At 40.5% G+C, this 22,537-nt stretch overlaps 1 protein-coding gene and 1 pseudogene across 2 annotated transcripts; one reads left to right on the top strand and one right to left on the bottom strand.

Annotated features, from left to right (window-relative positions):
• The first annotated feature begins 4,677 nt into the window (after positions 1 to 4,677).
• On the top strand, positions 4,678 to 6,431 carry LOC116105577 (leucine aminopeptidase 2, chloroplastic-like). Of its 2 annotated transcripts, none has more exons than XM_031391987.1 (3): positions 4,678 to 5,151; positions 5,537 to 6,036; positions 6,241 to 6,431. In XM_031391987.1, the coding sequence occupies exons 1-2, from the start codon at positions 4,864 to 4,866 to the stop codon at positions 5,738 to 5,740; spliced, it is 492 nt and encodes a 163-aa protein (XP_031247847.1). In that variant the 5' UTR covers positions 4,678 to 4,863; the 3' UTR covers positions 5,741 to 6,036; positions 6,241 to 6,431. The 2 variants fall into 2 exon arrangements, with proteins under 2 accessions (XP_031247847.1, XP_031247848.1); XM_031391988.1 differs by having other exon boundaries at positions 5,537 to 6,135.
• Positions 6,432 to 19,758: 13,327 nt separating this feature from the next.
• On the bottom strand, positions 19,759 to 20,654 carry LOC116105527 (annotated as a pseudogene).
• Between the last annotated feature and the right edge of the window lie 1,883 nt (positions 20,655 to 22,537).

Here is a 22,537-nt window from a genome sequence, read left to right as displayed (position 1 = left end):
CATGGAAATTTCAGATGCCAAGTCCCCCTTCCTTGTACGGTTTGCATATCCTATCCCAAGCACACCATTTCATTCTTGGTTTCCCATTCAAATCACCCCAAAAAAATGTCGACAGCAAAGAGTTTAGTCGACTGAAAACCTTCATTGGCACATTTAAAACTGCCAAGAGATGTGTTGACGTACATGCTAAAACATGTTTCATGAGTGTAAGCCTACCACCTTGAGAAAGAATCTTTAATTTCCAACCAGCAACTTTCCTCCTAATCTTCTCTATGAGTGGTTCCAAATGTCTAGATGTGAGACAACCAGAAACCAAAGGGACACCCAAATAGGTGACTGGAAACTTGCCTTTCACAAAACCTGTCGATCTCATGATATTACGTCGTCGAGCAGGTGTCCTGACCACTTTTCATAAACCTCCAAAGTACTTAGAAGACGTTGAACAAAACGTTTACCACCGTTCACAAAAACTAAAAGATCATCAACATAAAGTAAGTGCGATACCAAAGGCACACCCACTGGATGTGAAAAACAGCCAATACGACCCTCTTCAAAATTCTTGCAAAGCAATCTAGACAGTACCTCCTCCATAATAATAAATAAATATGGAGAAAGTGGATCACCTTGTCTTAGACCCCGAGCTGGTTGAAAGAAACCCTTGGAAGTCCTATTCATTATAATAAAGAACCAAGGGGACGTGACACATTCCCTAACAAGATTACAAACCTGAGAAGAAAAACTAAAGGATGTTAACACATTTAACAAAAAATGCCAGTCTACACGATCATAGGCTTTGGCCATATCAATCTTCACCATAATGTTTCCACCCTTAGTTTTCTTATTCAGAGAATGAACCAATTCCTGTGCCAGAGTAATATTTTCAAAAATGCTGCGATCGGGAATAAAAACGCCTTGTTCATGAGAAATCAACTGTGATAAAAAAAGGGTCATCCTTTGCACTAGAACCTTTGAGAAAATCTTGTAAGCAACAGAACAAAGGCTAATCGGGCGAAACTTGTCAAAACTCTTGGGCTCCTCCACCTTTGGAATCAACACCAAATAAGATGCTGTATAAAATCTAGGTAAAGTAGTACCCAAAAAGAAATCCTTGGCAGCATCGATAACATCCTCTTTGATCAGATCCCAACAGCTTAGATAGAAACCCGAACCAAAATCGTCCAGTCCAGGTGAGCTCTCTCTCGGAATAGATTTCAAAGCAGCCAAAATCTCTTTCTCGGTCGGGGCTAAAGCAAGAGCCACATTATTTTCCTCAGATATAGAATTTTGAATAAGGGAAGTAAGATCCACCTGTTCAACAATAGGAGGATTTGAAAGATAGTCTTGAAAATAATTTAAGGCTCCTTGATGAACCTGTTCCGACGAATTCAAAATCATACCATTCTCTAGCCTTGTGTTAGAAATGACTTTAGATTTTCTCCGTTGGTTAACAACAACATGAAAGAATTTAGTATTTTGATCACCTTCTGAAAGCCATTTCTTTTTCCCCAATTGAGAAAGCTGAAGTTCTTCACGTTATTCCCAAGTATCCAGTTCAAGTTTTGTAACCAAGAAATCACATTCAACTTCTTTATCATAGCCACCTTGTAAGTGGCTCTCTAAAACCTCCAATCTCTCTTCCAATTCTTTAATAGTCTGCCCAACATGCCCAAAAACCTGTTTATTCCAAGCTCGTAACGCAAGCTTCGTTTTCTTCAATTTTTCCGCTAACTGAAAAAGACCCACAGAAGTAGTAGGTTCCTTCCAAACTTCTTCAACACATCTCATAAAATCTGCATGGGAAACCCACATATTTTGAAAATGAAAAGTATGAGGGCCGAAGCTTACCTGTTGTTTTTGGAAATGAATGAGCATAGGACAATGATCCGAAGTCTTCCGATTAAGGTACTCGAAGAAAGCTGAAGGAAATCTATTGGCAAAATGGATATTAATCAGCGCTCTATCAAGACGTGCCCAGTTACGAGTATGCCCCTCATGGCCATTACACCACGATAGTCGCCGTCCCATAACTAAAAGATCCAATAAACCACAATGATCAATACAATTATTAAAATCTTCCATCGACGTAATAGGCCTTGGGTGACCACCAACTCTTTCACTATCTTCCCGAATAATATTGAAGTCCCTTAACACAAGCCATGGAGATTCATTAGAATCTACCAACTCCAAGCTTTGCCATAAATCTCTACGTTCTATACTATTGCGCTTAGCATAGATAAAAGAAATGTAAAGCTTCTCTTCACCAAACCGAAAAATCCCTAAAATTAATTGGTTAGTCATAGATGACACCTCCTAATCACAATCATCACTCTAGAAAATCCAAATTTTACCATCAAAAGCCGCATTACTACAAAAATTCAATAACCCCATCAAATAGGCCAGACGAGTCATCTTATCATCCTCAGCAAAAGGTTCCATAATCCCAACAATAGACACACCAAACTTCTTTACTCAACTTTTTAACTGATTACGGGAACTACCTAACCCTCGCAAATCCCAAACCAAAATTTTATCAATTATAAATTGAGTTTAGAAGGTCAGGATAAAACCTGTTGGGATTGTCTCACTGTGTGTTTCTTTGAGTCCATCTTGCGACTAGGTTGGCTAGCCAATGAGCTCGGAACATCTTCATCCTCCGAATCTAAAAGTGACACATGTTGGTCCTCCCTCACGGCAACATCATTTATAGAATCTCGTTGAGTCCTATATTCCAACTCTAGAAGTTCGGAGATTAGATCTGTGTGGCCCCCTTTGTACGAACCTCAGTTCAGAACATCTTCCTTAACCAGCAAACCCACCGTAGGACTACCAACATCAAACTGCACTTCACTACGCTCGCCTTCTTTTCCCTGCATAGAAACTGAATCTTTTCTGGTCACTAGTTCAACAGCAACCTCATCCACAGATTGTTCCTCTGTGGCAGAGTTTGTTTGTGCAATAACAAGTGCCATATACTCTGGATGCTGTATCATTGGCATGTCTTTACCATGATTCTTCACAATCCCATCCGCAACCAGTACCAACGTATGTTCAATCACTGGTAATTCGTCCTGCACTAGTTTGTCTAGTTGCACTAGATTTTCTGCATTAACACCGTCCACAACATGCTCTATCTCCCCCTCATTCTCACTAGTTTTTTCTTTCTCACCTTCTTTTTCTTTCCATACTTGCTGGTTCTTGATCAAAGTTTGATTAGTTGTTTCCCCTCCTGCCTTCCACCTAGTCTCCCCTATCCGACAAACTACATTCGTATGCCCTTGTCTACAGCACTTAGTGCAATAAAAACCAGGTTTTTCATACCTGACTTCTTGCCATATACTTCTATTTGCTGAAACGACAATAGGAAACCCTTTGATAGGTTCCTCATTAAGATTCACTTCTATGCACAATCGTGCACCCGTAGCCCTCGTTTTATTCAATGTAGCATTGTCAGTGCCAAGGAAACGGCCAAACCGAGTTGCTAGAATTTGAAGACAATCCCTTCTACACCAGTGCATAGGCAATCCTGGTAAGAAAATCTACTGAGGAGCCAAAGGAGACTCCTTCTTAAGATTAAAATATCTGGTCCATTTGAATAGCCGAAAGGAATTCCCCTCCATAGATCTTCCTTCACGTGTCCAACCATGAACAAAGTCACGTTCATTTTTCATGCGTATCAAAATATGATAGTCATCCATGAAACTGATTTGTAGAATCTCTAACAGACCCCAGTTTTTCACCACATGCAGACGTAACTTGTCTATGGAAGGCCTAACTCTCATGAATTTCATCACCAAGGCAAACTTCAAATCTTCCGCAACCTTCACCATCTCTGGTTCCAAGAATACAAAGCCCAACTCCCCATCAATATCTACCGAAAAACGCATTGGTAACTTGAACGATGCATTCTCTGCCTGTTTAGAAACCGCCTGGGCATAAGACGTATTCAAAGAATCACTAAGTACGACGTTCCCTGTTGACGGCAAGGCCATCAGAGGGGCCATGCACGCCGTGAAGAGGCAACCTTAGGAGCGTAAGAACCCAGAATAGGAAATCCGAGATCCTCGGACTTTCCAAAACAGAGAAATAAAATCAACTACCAAATGGGTCTCATTGGGCAACCTCAGTTAAGGTGTGCATTCCTTCACAATTTATCAGTTTGCAATAGGATTTACCTGATAAATTATAACGTATTGAGTTGGCTTACCATGTAAACTTTTACTTTATCTAATACAGTATGTAATTGAATTAAGCCTACAATTGAGTGTTATTGTCATTTGTCAATGTATAAAAATATTTTAAAATTTTATTTAGTTTTGAAATTGGCCTCCAACTTTATCTTATCACTTATGGTATTATCTTATAATTAAGAAAATAAAGACATGTTTAAAGAAATATTGATGTCATATCTTATAATTAAGAAAATAAACACATGTTTAAGGAAATGTTGATGTCAAACTCTCACATTGATTACGAAACAACAGATTTGGTCACTTATACAGCATAAAGACACCCTTACAACCTAGAGACACTTTTTTATATAAATTATATATTAATACAATTAATATATAAATAACGTGATATACTTTTACCATAACATTGATACACAGATAAATTGATATATTTATTAAACAAACACTGAGGTTTGCAAGTATATACATCGTTTTATGCTAAACGTTAAAGATAAGAGTCCCAATATACGAAGCCCCTCGGCTCAACCCGGACTCGACAGTCGACACATGTCGAGATAATTGCTAATTTGCTACAGGTGCCGCGACGTAAACAACGCAATCACTTTACTGAGTCAGTTTGTCACTGAGCTATTAACTATACTATTTCTTTTCCCTGTGTATATAAATACTCTTAATGGCAGCCATTGTTTTATCATTAGCCACTTCTTTATCTTCTTCTTCTTCTTCTTCTCTTAAAGCTCTTCGTTCTTCTTCTTCCTTGTTTTTCTCGAAACTAGGACCAGTTAGATCAGTTGCTGTTCGTGGTTTTGGTTTTAGAGTCGTCTCTTTTGGAGTTGCATCTCAAGGACGAGGATCCATTTGTTTTTACTCTTCTGGTAGACGAGAAGGCAAGTTCATGGCTCACTCCATTTCTCGTGCCACTCTTGGCCTCACTCAGCCCGCTCAAATCGAGCCCCCTAAGGTACCCTCTTTGTCTCTATTTTGTTTTTGGGTTTGTTGGTTTTGTTCATAAATCTTTTGTGGGTTCAAAGGGAGAATCTTGATCGCGAAGTTTGTTAAAGGAAGGAAATTTATGTTGTTTGGTCACACTGAATAATGTTGATCTGATGATAATGGTGGAGGTTTAGATTGATTATTAGGTTAAAATCATTGAAATTTATGCTTTTGTTTGTTAGGTTTTAAGGTTTTTTAACTTGTCACTTGATTTATTGCAGTATATTGTATCTATTGATTATCATGTTTTTTGGTTATGTTTTAATTGTTTTGGATTTGAATGGATATTATCGGTGATGATTTGATTTGTATGTTGATGTGATTTGGAACTGTTTTTTGGTAATGTTTTGAAGATCTCTTTTACTGCAAAAGAGATTGATGTGGTGGAATGGAAAGGGGACATTCTTGCAGTGGGTGTCACAGAGAAGGACATGGCGAAGGACGATAATTCGAAGTTCAAAAACCCGATTTTGCAGAAGCTAGATTCCCGAGTAGGTGGTCTTTTATCTGAAGCTCTTCTGAGGAGGAATTCACTGGAAAAGCTGGCCAGTCAATAGTTTTAAGACTTCCAGGCCTCGGCTCCAAAAGGGTAGGCTTGATTGGGCTCGGCCAGTCAGCTTTAACTGCGATCAATTTCAAAAGTCTTGGTGAGTCTGTTGCAGCCGCTGCAAAGGCTTCTCAAGCCAGCAATGTGGCTGTTGTTCTTGCCACTTCTGAGGGTATCTCGAATGAGTCAAAGCTCATGGCTGCAACAGACTCACCACGGCTTTTGAAATCGATCGCAGTTGAAGCTGACTGGCCGAGCGTCTCTCGAATGAGTCAAAGCTCACGGCTGCTACAGCATTAGCATCTGGTACTTTTTGTATGGATTTGTGGCATGCTGTCATTCTTGCCTCTTCTGAGGGTCTCTCGAATGAGTCAAAGCTTACGGCTGCGACAGCATTATCATCTGGTACTTTTTTTATGAATTTGTGGCATTATAATTGATATGGGATGTATATTTCTTCAAAACATAGTGTGATATTCAGTTTTTGTTGAATATTTGAAATTATGATAGGAATTGTACTGGGGACACATGAGGATGCTCGGTATAAGTCTGAGTCGAAAATATCTGTGCTTAAGTCTGTGGACATTATCGGTCTTGGAGCTGGACCTGAACTAGCAAAGAAGCTCAAGTATGCTGAAGATGTTTCTGTTGCTGTTATTCTCAGAAGAGAGCTTGTGAATTCCCTGGCCAATGTACTTACCCCTGGTTTGTAGAAGCTCTGTCCTTGCATATTTATAATTCCATATTCTGCCTTGCAGTTGATATTTTATGAATTTATGTTATGCTTGTAATGGTTCAATCTAAAAGATGGCAATCTATATTGTCAACAAGAGTTGGCATTTTGATGGCNCACGCAACTCGCGATTGCTATGTGAAAGCAGTGCAGATGGCGTGCAAAGGGAAAGGCATCACCCGCGGCATTCCCAAACAGGCAATGGCGATCAGTCGGATCGAACCACAGCCTGGCCCAACCGAGGATAACGTGGATCCTAGTATCTAGGAATACCCTTCTAGTGGGCCAGTTGAAGATTTATCTGAAGTGTCAGTCGACTAGAGCGAGCCGAGCAGAGTGTTGAGGATTGGAAGCAATCTCAACCCCCAGCTCGCCAGCGACCTAACCAGCTTCCTCAGAGAAAACATCAATGTGTTCGCATGGATGCATGCTGATATAGTCGGGATCAGCCTGGATATCATTTGCTATGCCTTGAACATTGATAGTGAGGCCAAGCCGGTCTGTCAGAAGAGAAGAGCGATGGACCCAGAATGATATGCTACCTTAAAAACCGAGGTAGATAATCTCCTCCAGAATGGGTCCATCCGGGAAGCGCTCTATCCGAGTTGGGTTGCTAACCCAATTCTAGTAAAAAAGCCTAACGACAAGTGGCGAACCTGTGTTGACTTCACCAACCTCAACAAAGCATGCCCAAAGGACAGTATTCCCCTGCCAAGAATCGATCAACTCACGGATGCCACCTTCGGGCATGAGCTGCTGAGTTTTATGGATGCATACTCTGGATACAATCAAATTTTGATGTATGCACAGGGCGGAGAGCATACCTCTTTTGTCACAGATCGGGGACTGTATTGCTACAAAGTTATGCCCTTCGGCCTAAAGAATACTGGCGCAACTTACCAGCGGCTGATTAATTAGATGTTTTCCAAGCATATCGGGAAATCGATGGAGGTCTACGTAGATGACATGCTGGTCAAGTCGCATGTCGCTTTAGATCACATAACGCATCTTGCTGAGATGTTCGACATCCTCTGGAAGTACAGAATGAAGCTAAACCCTCTTAGGTGCTCATTTAGAGTGTCCTCGGGAAAATTCTTGGGATACATAGTTAACCAGAGGGGAATAGAGATCAACCCCGAGAAAATATAAGCTCTCCTCGAGATGAAGAGCCCGACCAGCAAAAAGCAGGTTCAAAACCTCAACGGGCGAATAGCGACATTAAGTCGCTTTATATCGAGGGCAACAGATCGCTGCTTGCCNGTAGATGACATGCTGGTCAAGTCGCATGTCGCTTTAGATCACATAACGCATCTTGCTGAGATGTTCGACATCCTCTGGAAGTACAGAATGAAGCTAAACCCTCTTAGGTGCTCATTTAGAGTGTCCTTGGGAAAATTCTTGGGATACATGGTTAACCAGAGGGGAATAGAGATCAACCCCGAGAAAATATAAGCTCTCCTCGAGATGAAGAGCCCGACCAGCAAAAAGCAGGTTCAAAGCCTCAACGGGCGAATAGCGACATTAAGTCGCTTTATATCGAGGGCAACAGATCGCTGCTTGCCATTCTTCAATGTGCTCAGGGCCAATAAGAAGTTCGAATGGACTCTCGAGTGAGAACAAGCATTCCAAAGCGTTAAAGAGCACCTTGGGAAGCCACATTTTCTGTCCAAGCCTCCTCCAGTACTTGTCCGTCTCCTAGTATGCGATTAGTGCAGCATTAATCCGAGAAGAAAGCAAGGCTCAATGGCCAGTATATTATGCGAGCAAGCGTCTGTTAGATGCCAAAATGCAGTATTCGAAAGCCGGAGGCATCGGGTAAATTGCTTAAATGGGTCATGGAACTAAGTCAGTTTGATCTGCATTACAGACCGATAGCAACCATCAAAGGGCAAGCTATTGCCGATTTCATCTCAGAGTTCTCATATCATCCAGCAAAGGAACTCGAGCAACAAGCCAGCGAAGTCAATCAGGAAACTATTCAAAATCTGTCGACCTGGAGTCTTTACGTCGATGGATCGTACAACAGAAAGAGAGTCAGGGCAGGTCTTCTTCTCTTAAGTCCCGAGGGGACTCGTATTCATGGCATCCTTCGGTTTGGGTTAAAAGTGACCAACAATTAGGCTGAGTATGAAGCCCTACTCGCTGGATTACGATTGGCCAGAGAAATAGGCGCAACCGCGATCAGCATCCATAGCGACTCCATGCTGGTTGTTAACCAGATTTTGGGGGAGAACTAAGCCAAGGAAGAAAATATGATCAGCTATCTGAAGAAATCTAAGGCCGCACTCGAGTTGTTCAAGCACTTTACGATCACACAAATTCCTAGAGATAGCAATTCTATGGCAGATGCCTTGGCAAAAATAGCCTCGTCACTGGATTCAGATACACCGGAAAGCATTCATGTTCGGTTCATCGAGACCCCTAGTGTTAACTCGATCGAACAGGCCATGAATGTGGTAGAATAAGTTTCTTGGATGACCCCTATCATTCAGTATCTTAGAGATGGGACCTTGCCCAACGAGAAGGTAAATGCAAGGGTCCTGCGAATGAGAGCTGCTCATTACACACTTATTGGAGACCAACTGTACAAACGAGGGTTTAGAGCCCTTCTCTTCCGATGTGTAACTAATGAAGAAGCAGACTACGTCATGAGAGAGATACATGAAGAGATATGTGGTAACCACACTGCAGCAAAATCTCTCGCCAACAAAGTTGTTCGTCAAGGGTATTACTGGCCCCTAATCCAAAAAGACGCCTACAACTTTGTCAAAAGGTGTGACAAGTGCCAGCGGTTCGCAAATATATCGCGAGCTCCTTTCCACCAGCTGATAACCATGACCAGCCCCTGGTCATTCTCCATGTGGGGAATCGACCTCATCGGTCCCATGCCAGTTGGTAAGGGAGGAGTGAAGTATGCGGTGGTCGCGGTAGATTACTTCACCAAGTTGGTCGAAGCAAAGCCATTAGCTGCGATCACCACCAAAAAGCTCAAGAACTTCGTGTGTAAGAACATTGTGTGCCGCTACGGGATTCCTCATAGCCTTATCTCAGATAATGGTAAGCAGTTCGACAACGAAGAATTCAAGCAGTCCTGCGATGAGCTAGGTATTCATAAAAAATTTGCCTCAGTCGCAAGACCGCAAGCAAATGGTCAAGTTAAAGCCATCAACAAAATCATCAAGCACACTCTGAAGGCCAAACTTGGCGCAGCTAAGGGAAATTGGGCTAACTACCTCCTTGAAGTCTTGTGGGCATACATGACAACTCCTAGAACCTCTTCCTCAGAAACTCCCTTTTCGCTAGCCTATGACTGCGAAGCAATGATTCCTGTGGAGGTAGGAAACCGGTTACATTGGAGGGACCGTTCAACGAAGCCGACAATGAAGCGCTTATGCGCACAAGTCTGGATCTAGTTAAAGAAAGCAGCAAGGCTCAGCTAAGAATACAGCCTATCAACAATGTGCGAAGAGGTTTTTCGACTCTAAGGTTAGAAGAAGAGACTTTGAGGTCGGCGACCTCATTCTAAAAGAAGTTCTTCTCGGTACTCGAGAACCAAGTGCGGGAGTTTGGTCCGAACTGGAAGGCCCATACCGCATCGCCAAAGTGATAAGACGGGACTTATCACCTTAAAAGGCTGAATGGTTCCGAAGTACTGCAGCTTGGAATGCTGAACATCTCCGACCATATTATCAGTAATTCCAAACTCAGTTTTTCCTTGTAAAGATTTTATTTTTCGCAATCTTTGTAAATAACAAGTGTAATTATGTTCTTTTTGTAACCTTTTTGCATATATAATTCTATTCGCATAGACTTATTACAATTAATTGTAAACGTTTACATGCGATCTCATATGTAATGAAGGGTACGAAAGTTATAAGTACTCATAAGGATTAACGAAAGTAATGTCTTTATTTATTTGTAATAAAAAGGAGTGCATAAGCGACAAGAAAAAGACTACAAAAGCGGAAACTGATCCTCATCCCAGGCCCCGGAGGGGCGACAGTCAACATCCCTAGGCTGGTCCGACCTCTTGTTCGGGTGCAGTCTCCTCGGGGCGTACTCTAGATGCTCTTCTTCCAGGCCAGGTCCCGAGCCGTTTCCTCAGCCTTGGTCCGCGCCAGGGAAGCAAGCTCATCCTGGTACTCGTCAGGGAGATCGGACAGATCCATCTCAGGGTTCTTCGACTGAAGGGCAAAGATAGAATGAATTGTCCACTCCGCAGCCCTCCTCTCAATCTCACTTCCGCTACTGAATTCCAGTTAGCGAAGTGACGGACCTCGAGTGAAGTGGAGCTCGGCCTTAAGTACTGATCGCTGTCTCAGTAGCCTCCCACAGCTCGACCCTTTACCGCTCAACTTGTAAGGCCGCTCGAAGGTTGTTTGCAGCGCTTGGTCTTTCTGGCCAGCCTCCCTAGAGCGTCGGCCATGGTCCGCTGAAGCTTCTTCACCTCCTCGCTGCGTTTGTCCAGCTCGGTCTTCTGAAAGTCCATCGTAACGATGGGCAGCATCCTCTCAGCCAAGTGCTGGCTTGCCTGAGGATGGATGAGTCTCTGTCTACTCGCACGACCTCTAGTTCCTGCTTAAGCTGCGCATTCTCCTCCCTCGGCTCGACCAATCCCTCGGCAGTCCCAAGCTGGACCTTCTATTGGGACATATCAGGGAAAGCAAGGCCTGCATGACGAATAAAGAGTTAGTTTACTTTCCACTAAAAGCAACAAAAGTCCTTGTCGGGGACAGCTCGTTTACCTAGCTCAGGAGCTGGAAGGATGTGGATAGCAGGTCCGGGGTTGGAGGCCAGGAACTGCTCGAACGCCTCTCCGCGAGCCCACATTCCAGCAATGTTAGACTACCGATGCGATGGTAGGGAGTTGGCTATCGAGTTTAGCACGGTATGTCCGTACCTTCAGCAAGTAGAGCTCCCCCATGGACTCTTTGCCTGACCTCCTCCGGGGACTACGCTGCTGGTCTTATCTGGACCAATGAAGATGCCAGTCGTGCTTCTAGGTGGCCTCCCAAGCAGAACACTTGGTAAGGCTCGGACCTCCCGGGCTGAATACCCAAGCCTTCCGTTTCGATCTACTCCTTGGTTAAATTTGCTGCCTCTTTTTAGGCCTCTAGGCCATGGTTTTCTGCTTCGGGCGAGCAGCCGAAGATGGGGGAACACCCGCAAGTCAGACTGGAGCGCCTGTCAGTGTCCCTCCGATGGGGGACCACTGGGAGCAGCTCCAGCTGGTCCAGTAGCACATCTGGGGGAAGAAGAATTGTTTGGTCGTGGCAACCTGGTCACCTTGGGAGGCATGGTCGCTACATACGAATGCATTAGTAAATAGTTTGCTGCATGAAGAATCAAAAGGGCTAAGGTAAGAAGTTTACTCAATGGGGTCTTAGGTTCGCTTCAGAATTAAAGAAACCGTACTTCCGCGAGTTACAGTTGTCCAAGCAATCTTGTGTCGCGACTCTCTTTGGCAGAAAGCCGAAGTTGCGATCCTGTCTGGATCCTCGAGGAGCTCTAACCTAGTTGTTTATTAACCGCGAAGAAACATAGAGTCGTTATCAAAGAACAAAAATAAGCTCGCAGAATCAAAGGAAAGGAAAACCTACTCAGCTCCTGAAAACGGCAAATACCGTCATAACAAAGAAAAAGAACTTCATCTCATACGCCCCTACATTGCTCGGGTAACTGTGTATACCCGTTCAATGGCGGTTCACTTGGAAAGGTAGTGGAATCCTTGTCCTTGCTCTTTTTTAAGATGTACGAGCAACCAAGCTTTAGCGCGGTTAGCATGCCCAGTCGTTTCATGGCACGCCATGTACATGGCCACAGTTATCATGTATGCATTCGGTGTGAGCTGTAAAGGTGCATCCCAAAATGGCGAGGACCAGCCTGACAAAGGGGTGGAAAGGGATCAACCCCCCACCTTGAAAATGTCCTCAGAAATCGCGGCACCCTCGTGGCGGATCCAAGCTATGTGTACCCTGTCTCGGAAGACCTCTACGCTAATAGCGTATTAGTTTACTACCCTTTAAAGTCTTCGTCAGTAAGTACCGATATGATCTCTTGAGGGGGACCTGCGGGAGCATCTGCAAGGCAACTAGTCCCTTCCTTGGCTCTGGTCATTGGGGGTCCATTCTGCTACGGTCTGCACAAGCGACAAGCAGAGAACCATTCAGTCCTCGTACACTGTTTCGTACGATGAGTCGAGGAAAAGTAAGTATTTCCTCTTTAACCCTAGAAAAAACCCTAACAAAACATTTTTAGAGCCACCATTCATGGCTCAAGCTCAAGGGGAATGTTTTATCTCTGGTCAACTATGACGGACTGTCATCGCATAAAAGCTACAGAAACAAAGAATAGCTAAAGAGGCAAAGGATAATGCTTACCTCTTGGAATGAGAAGAATGAATCCCCTTGCTTCAAGTGTCGAGTGCGCACTGGTATTGAAAGGCAAAGAATCAAAGTTCATGAGAATCTCTTGCTCTCTCTGAGAAGATAAAGATTGTGACATTGCCGAAGTAAACCTGGGTTTTTATAGTAAAAGAAATGGCACTTTGGTTTCCCGAAGTCAAACGACGTTTGGGCGAAAAAATGTATCTCACTGTTGATCGTGACCAGTGTACAGATCAACGAAGAAGAGTGACCGTCAAGCTTCAAGAAACTAAATCGTCATGCTCTTCCATTGAAAAACCCAAGCGACAGCACGTTCTCCCTCCTCCACATTAAATGCACCCGCATCCGCATTCAAGCTCTGATAAGGAATGTCGTTTCAGCAGGCTCCATTTAATGCGTATAGCTGACACTTATTGCGCATAAGCACATCTTCAAGCAAAAGGTATTTCATTAAGTGCATCCGTTACAAAAACAACAGATAACATCTGAAGAGGTCGTCACATAGAACATTCATCGTTTCATTAGTCGCGAAGCGACATGACTCTTCGATTTTATCCTGTCAATCGCAAAGCGACGTGACCCTCAAGTGTGTATTCAACTCCGAAGCAACACGATCTCTGTGTCTAGTGAAGAAATCCAAGTGTAATCAGGTTGTGAACTTCGGAAGATGAAATCAAGGCATTGATATGGTCTAAGATCAGGTCGCTCATCCTAAACAGCGATGACTATATCAGGTCGAGGCATAAAAGCATCGCCTCGACCTCTTTTCGATAAGGTTGGGTCGACCAGAATCTCTTCAAAAGTGTCAAGTCACAGCATAATATGTAGTTTCCAAGGTTCAGTTCTCAAACCTTAAAAAACTAGGGGACTTCTGTATGCCTGAAAAAATAGGGCTGACGCAGAGCCCAATCAGCATAAATATCGCAGCTTAGGTAAATCCGCAGCCATAGGCGTAGCCACTTGCGTGATGACATAAGCAACATGCTTCTGTCAGTACGTGGGTGCGCGCCAGACTAGCAGGGGCTGGAGAGGTTCCACGTGTCCAATCCTTGCACAAATCACGTAATCGCTCTAGTAGGTGGGCAACGGACATAAAGAAGGATTTGCATGAATAATCCCACCATATCACAGATTTAGTAATCATTACCTTAATCCATCCCACTATAAATAGAGGTATTCTCTCTCATTTTGGGGATTGGCTAATTTTCTCTAAAAAATAGCATACGTTGCTCTCTCACTTGTAATCATTTATAAATCAGCTCGCTAAACGTGACCTGATCGCTATTAATGCGATACAGTGGACGTAGGATTCACTTTCTGGAGCATCCGAACCACTTTAAACATTGTTCTCCATCTCTTTCACTCTCATTCCCTCATTCACGTGTGTCTTCTGGGCCAACTCAGCATTTCATGCTGCATTGGTTGGTGTCAAAATCACGCATCAACAGTTTTCTTGTGTTATGTGTTTGAAACTTATTGTTATAAGTTTTGTAGACCTTCAGAGCGTCATTTCAAGATTAATTCTGAGATAATCAAATTTGTTATTGCCTCCAACAGGAATATTTTTTATTTAAAATTCGGTTAAATCGGTTAACTGGTTATTCGCCTCGATTTAAAACAGGTTTAAGCATTGATTGGTCGGTTTCGGTTGAATTTTTACTGAACTGGTTTTCGGTTCGGTTCAAAAAATGTCTCAACCGGTTCGGTTGATCATTTTTTCCTACCCCTACTCAAGATAGAGAAGATTTGATTGAGTTTAAAAAAATATACAGCTGTACAATATTAAGGACGCAATTCATTCTTATATAATAGTAAACCTAAGTAGGATTTAAAAAAAAAAAAAAGATCAAACCAATTCAAATAACCGGTTTTTGGAAAACCAAACTAGTTTTTCGGTTTTGGTTAATGGTTCATGAGTATTTTCAAACCGGTTGGTTTTGCTTAGCTTTCTTTAACGTCCTTAAGAATTTCAACTTATTTTTAACTAAAAGTTCAATCTTTATTTATTACACACAGTTCCAAAACTCAAATTATATACGATTAAAGCTCATTTTCACTCACTTTTTTTTCCAGCATGTAAGTTGCTGACTTGTGGCCGACGATTCCCGTCGATGTGCATGCTGGATGGGTTGTTGGTACCAGGGGTGGGCGGGTCCGAACACCCTTCCAAAATCAAAGGAATCGGAACCGATCAGTTCCTTTGATTTGGAACCGGAACCTGTGTTACAGGTTCCAGTTCCGGGTACCTTGAAAAATATCAATTACCCCCTATTTTCTAAAAATGATAAATAAATCCTTATAAAATTATAATTACACCCCTAACAATCAAGTGCAAAACATTAAATAATATATTTGTTTATATTTAGTTGATGTTTGATGTTTGATTATAAGTATTTAATTATTTGTTTTCACCAATAATAAATATTTAAAAGCTATTATTTAACGTAAATGTTTTAATATATATTACTTTCTTAATTTCACTTAAATATTAATAAGAATATTTTGAAAAACTGATCTTTTATTAGTAAGATTTTTAATACTAAGATAAAAAAAAACCAAAATTTCCTATATATTTATATGATATGTAAAATATAAAAAAAAAAAAAAAACCCTCATATGCAAAATATAAAAAACTCCCAGTTCTTTAATATTATATCAATTTAGTCCTAATTCCTGGTTCTGGTTTTGGTTCCTTTGATTTGGAACCGGAACCGAAACTGCATAATATCATTTCCGATTTTTTGGAACTGGAACCTACCCTGTTATGGCTGGTTTCGAGTAGGAACCGAAACCGACACCCGGATACCCGTCCGTTCTGGTTCTACCCTAAAATTTTGCCCACCCCTAGTTGGTACTATTAGGAAGCCGCCAAGAGTAGTCAGGATGTGGTTGTGTATATTGGTGGCGGGTTAGACACAAGGATTTTGATCCACATGTTCGTGTTTGGCAATTGGCAGTCTTAATTTTAGGCTTATTTTATGCTTCCGAGGTTTAAAAAATTAAGCGACCCCTAAAGTATCAGAAATTACTTTTACCTCCCTTAGATTTGGAAAAAATCATCACTCACCTCCCTCTGACCATAAGATTAGATGATCGATGACCAAAATTAACGTGACTATGAGATTAGATGATCGATGATCAAAATTAATGTGATCAGACTAGGTTGGAGATGATTTTTCCAAATCTGAGGGGAATTTAGAGGTAATACCTCTAATTATAATATATGGGTTATTTTTATTGATCGATAAGGTAAGTATCAAGTAATTACCTAGAGTATAGTCTAATCTATTAAATAAATGTTTATGCTACTTTAATACTTAGCAGCAATGCTACAGACACCAAAAATTGGTACCGATATTTTGCACTGAAATATGTAGCACCTGACTCATACGTCACCACGTAAGACACGATAGAAGACTTTCGTAAATGGACGGCCGTCCAACATTTTCGGATGGCCATCGATACTTCTTGGACGACCATTCATTCAGGATTGGATGACGGTCCATAAAACATATATAAAAATAAACTAAAAATTAATGGACAATCTTTCAAATACTAGAGGCAGGCGTCCCTTTAATATGAACGGCCGTCCAAATTATATGGACGACCGTCCAAATAAGCACATTAGATGGACAGGTGTCCCTATTCTTCCACTTCCACTTGTTTATTCTTCAACTCCTCCCTCATTCTTATGGGAATAGAGTGAGATGAATGTTGACAATTGTCTTCTTTATTAGTTTCATTTACTAAACAATCATCTTTTATTACAACCATATGTGATGAAGGAGCTATTTCTTTAGTCTTGGTCTCTAACTTCACATTCTTCGGCTTTAGATGCTTGCAAAAAGTATCATGGTCGGATATATTATTAGAAGTTTTTTCTTTGGAACCAGATGAACTTTCAACAGAACCACCATCCTTACAAGATGCATTCTACACTGTAATCTAGATCTCACCTGCTTTCTTGATGTTTTTCTCTTCAAGATGCTCTTCAAGTAGCACAGACACATTCTTCATTAAACTATCTTCAGCAACAACCTTTTTGCAAATTCTTCCTTGTCATTTTTTTCTCACTATCCTTGCATGCAGGTTGACCCTCTAAGTCTTCGGTTAATAGTTCAGACTGCATAAAGGATGGTAGAAGAGATACTTTATTTGACCATTTAGAAGAAGCCGATACAATTGACCTAATAGAGAATAAGTTAGATAGAGTAATAGAAGTGGAGAGTGCTGCCCCAGCACACATACAATTTTTGCTCCTAAGGGAGCAGTAATTGTTTCAGAAGTAACTTCCCGAAGATTAACATCTATATAATCAGTTTTTGGAGCATTAAGCCTCTTTTTCTTCTTCAGCCTCTTCTTCTTTTTCTCATTATGCAAACAATCCAAACTGGAATTAGATTGTGCCTCTATGCAACCAGACTTCGAACCAACTTTAACCACAGATTCTACATATAAATCTCTACCTTGTGGAATTTCCTGCATTGAAGAAGCTCCCTTGAAACAATCATGACTTGTATCATTATTATTATTATTATTTAAGAAGCTCTTTACTTTAACCGGAGTAGCCACCAAATCCATCTTTGGGCTTGTATCATACATAACCTCCACTTTACTGGGAGCAGTTTCATGAACCTTATTTATGCTCAGATCAAAAGAAGCTTCTGTTAATAAGGGAGTAGTTATAGTTTGGGCTTGTATCACACATAACCTCCACTTTACTGGAAGCAGTTTCAGGAACCTTCTTTATGCTCACATGGACTGCCGCTTTCCATTAAATCAGGACGGCAGTTCCTTTAAAAGGGTAGGGACTGCCGTCCACATTAGATGGACAGGCGTCCATCTAGTATGATTATTTGGATGACCGTCCATATTAAAGGGACGCTCGTCCCTAGTATTTGGACGGGAGTCCATTGATTTTTTATTTATTTTTAAATATTTTTTATGGACCGTCGTCCATTCCTGAATGAATGGCCGTCCAAGAAGTATAGACGGTCATCCAAAAATGTTGGACGACCATCCATTTATGGAAGTCTTCTATCGTCCTACGTGGTGACGTCCGAGTCAAGTGCCACGTATTTCAGTATAAATTTTTGGTACCAATTTTCGGTGTACATAGCATCTTTGCAATAACAATAGCATAAACATGTATTTTTTTTTTTTTTTTAACAAAGGCACTTGAGCTAGTTTACATGCACTTCGACTAATCCTCCGAGGGGGGCCTAGTACAGTAACCCACCACACCACAGCCTCCCACTGGAATCACGAATGCTTAGATGGGGAATCGAATTTGAGTTTGTATGTATATCCCTAATTTGCCCTAACCATCTGGGCTATCCACGATATATGAAAGGAAGAGGCCACCACGAAGATTGAAAATCAAACATGGGCCAACTCAGGAATTAAACAAAATCAAAAGTTGTTTGTATATGTATGGGGACAAAACTGAGAAATTTTAAATTATTGAGGGCCTTACGAAGGCCTACAATTATAGTTCACATGGTTGGCCCAATGAATTCATTTTGATTCCAAATTCATTAGGGTAAGGCCTACAATTATAGTTAAATGACGGATGCCCAAACAGAAAATCAAACCTAAGACCATGTGTTTGTCCACCTTATCAACAATTCATCTTCACCATATAGGCTAACCACATATATGTCTTTTTGTTTGTTTTTCATTATAGAATTTTTTTTTTTTTTTTCTTTCAAATTGGCTATAGAGCACAATCTTAAGCTGACAAAGACTTAAGATGAAAACTTTCATTTTCCAATAATGCCCTAAAACATTATAAGACCACTAGATTGAAATTACTATATAGTTAAAATAGATTAAGCTTCTTTTCACTATGNTCCGAGTAGGAAAGTGATCAGGAATAGGAAGGTCACCTTGAATGGGAGATTGATCAGGAGTAGGAAAGTATTCTGAGGGGGTTGTGGGCTCTGGATTTGTCCATGGACCTAGGACATGGGCCAGGTTTGAGAGGCTTGTGCCGGTGTGGTTTGGGCCGGCTATACCTCATGTCAAAATAGGACTAATCTGGCTTGGGCCTCTGTAACACTGGGCCTGGTCTTTCTTCACTAGTGGTCCTATTTCCCTATTTGGGCCAAGGACGATTTTTGGCCCTAACAATATATATATTATTTAGTTAATAATGCTACGGACACCGATAATTTGTACCAACGTACATGGCATCTAGTCAAACTCGACCACGTTGGAAACAACACACGTCATCTGTGAATGAACGACCGTTCAATAATTATGAACGCATCTATGTTTGATGGACAGATGTTCATAACGAATGGATGAATGTTTACGAAAAAAATAATGAACTTCCATCCATATTATTTAAATATGAGTATGTTTACTATAGACAGACATCCACTTCATATGGATGCCCATCCATAAAATTTTAAAAATAAAATAAGCTTGCAGAGGTTCGTTATGGGATTGACGTGGCCTCTACCAGGATAAGGCAAGGCAACTACGTGGCAAATCTTCATGCTTGATGTTTTTGTTTCGGATGGATCCACGTATTTCTTAGAATATTACAGCAACTGTGTGGAAACTGGGGAGTCTATAAGAGAATCGAAGGAGGGAGAAAGGTAGATAGGTATCCTTTAAGGAGATTAAATAACTAATTAAATACCTTGGTAAGTTATGAATTAACCTTAATTTTGAATATAACCAGGCATATATGCATTTTGGATACTAAAAAAACAACATTTTCACCACAAAAGCAGAATGCTAAGCAATAAACAGAAAAATTATTTCTTTATTCGATATATAAATCTTAGTTTCATTAATTATTCAAACAATTAAGGTCCTAATATCTGCAACATAAGAAACAAATGGCGCCCTGAGTACCCCAAATCTTGAGAGTGGATAGGGTACATTAAGCTTAATTGCTTATTTTGAGTCATGGATCTGTGAAATATCCTTAAGAAAAGCATCAATGTTACTTATAGATGATCCACCCTCAGGCTTCAGCAACTGCTCCTCGACAAATTTCTTTAAGTTCTCTAGCCCTTTTACTCACCACCTTCCTCTCAGTACTATTCAAACCCGTCAACCTTTTAACTAGCTCTGAAATCTCTTCTCTTGTCACCAAACTTTCACTCCCAACCTCTCTCCTCACTCTCCATCCAATCTTCCAATCCTCCACAATTCGCTTACTGTTTGGAACTTGATCCATAAAGATTGGAAATGTAAGTAATGGAACAGCAGCGTAAACAGCTTTAAGAGTAGAATTCCAGCCACAATGTGTCCCAAATCCCCCGATGGAAGGATGACACAACACCCTCAGTTGGTCACACCAAGGCACTACAATCCCCGCATCATCACAGCCATCTTTAAAGAGAGAAGTATCGCCACCCAGCAACAATTTCATCCATTTGGGCACTTGAAACTGATAGAAAACTTCCGAATGAGACATACAAGACTGAGGCATTAGGTTGGGAATCCAGCCACTCGAAGTAGTTGGGACGTCCATTGAGATTACTGGTAATTGTTGATGAAGAGTTGTGTTTGAGTTGAAAGAAGGGTATGGTAGGTCCAATTGGGCAGACGGGGAAAGGGAACTCTGTTTTTAACTGGTCAAAGACTTGATCTTCAAGCTCGTAGACTGAAGTGAAGAAAAGATATTGTGCGTTTGACACTCCTTGAACACATTCCAAGGCTCTTTTTAAAACTTTTCTGGTACCTTCATTAGATCCAGTTCCATGCAAAATTGTTGGAAGATCAGCTACCCTTGTTGAAGGAAGTCCAGGGATGCAGTCAACACGCTCCTCTCCAGTCTCCACGTTCTCTCTCTCTCTCTCTCTCTCTCTCTATATATATATATATATATATATGTATATATATAGAGGAATGTAATTATCTAGAACGAGTGTCCATTATTTTATTTTAAAAATTTTATGAACGGATGTCCAAATGAGATGGACGCTTGTCCATAGTAAATAGACTTCCATCCAAATAATATGGATGGGAGTTCATTGTTATTTTCGTGATGAACGGTTGTCTATCAAATATAGACGGACGTTCATTCATGGAAGATGTGTGTTATCTCCACTGTGGTTGTGTTTGACTGAATGCCACGTACGTCGGTACAAAAATTCGATGTAAATTATAAGTGTCCGTAGAATTATTGTTAATTAATATAATATATATGGAATCCAACGTGAATAACATTAACACTTATATGAATTATTAGATCATAGTTTAATTTATTAAATAAACATTTATGCTGCATTAATATAATAACAATAACATAAACATGTATTTTCCTTTTTTTTTTTTATGTTGTAACGAATGTGTCCAAGTCAGCTTACATGTACCTCGATTTATCTTCGGGAGAGATTAATGTAGCAACCCACCGTCGTGGTCTTCCACCTAAATCGCGGATGCTCAAATAGGGAATCGAACCTAAGACCATGCCCCTATCCACACAATCCCCAACTATCTAGGCTATCCAAGGATGGGTATTTTCCTTACTTATGCTCGGGTTTCAAATCCCTATCAGTCATTAACTTAATTAAAAACGAACATACAACACTAAAATGAAATAGTTCGTTTAATAATTCATTGAACCATATGATTCATAAGTAATAATGTCTTCTACAAACCCTTAGATTATGGTTGAAAGGTTGATGAAATGATGATCCAATGGTCCAAAATCCATTTCCAATTCTTGCAGTGCAAGATTTGGAATCGACATTATGAGGGGTAATTTCGGGTAGGAACTGGAACAAGAACCTGGGATCTGCTGATAGGGGTGTTCAAAAAAATGCAAAAATCGAACCGAATCGAAAAACTGATTAACCGAAAAAACGGTTCGGTTACGGTTCAAGATATTTACAAAACCGAATTTTCGGATCAGGAAAAAATAAAAAGCGGTTAACCGAAACCTTTTTTTGAACCGGTTTTAAAAATAAAAATAAAAATTATATATTAAATACAATAATAATAATTTAAACTAAATCCCTAAAAACATTATTAGTAGTAGTTAATGGATATATATGAATGTTTAATTTTTATTTGGATATGTATTGTTTATGTTTAAAATTTAATTTAGGAAAAAAAAAAAAAAGTTTTATCCAATAAAAAAGGGAAAAACCGGTTCAAAACCGGTTAACCGAAAAACCGGTTTTCCCCCAAACCGGTTCGGTTTCGGTTTGAGAATTTTCCTGAACCGAAAAACTGGTTCGGTTCAGAAAAGTGGTTAACCGGTTCGGTTAACTGCTTTTGAACACCCCTACCTGCTAGTTCCGATTGTGTTTTAGCAGCTTTATTAAACTGAGGACTAATTAAATCTCATATTATCTTCTTGATTTTACGAAAAAAAAAAAAAAAGTTTTAAAGTTTTTATCAAGGAATATATTCAATCGCCAAAGGCACATTCAAGAGTATATAACATAATATATTGTATTATATATAATATGCCTCTCTATTATTTTATGAAATTAATTAGCTAAAAGGTTTGATACTAATTGAGAAATGATTTTGCTTATTATAATCTGATGACCCTTTTCCACTAAACAATGTATAGTTGGATTCTTGCTTTGAGTTTTGAGAATTTTAATTTGGGTTTACTTGCAACTTTTATTGGACTAGTCTTGGATTTGTGTTGGGCTCACCTATTAAACTTGGCCCAAGTGCATCTAAGGAGAAAGAGGTGCACTAAATTAGC

This window comes from Pistacia vera, unplaced genomic scaffold (genome assembly GCF_008641045.1).
Source record: "Pistacia vera cultivar Batoury unplaced genomic scaffold, PisVer_v2 Contig50, whole genome shotgun sequence".
Lineage (NCBI taxonomy): Eukaryota > Viridiplantae > Streptophyta > Magnoliopsida > Sapindales > Anacardiaceae > Pistacia > Pistacia vera.
The sequence above is the reverse complement of the archived record's forward strand: the minus strand, read 5'-3'. Positions and strand labels throughout refer to the sequence as shown.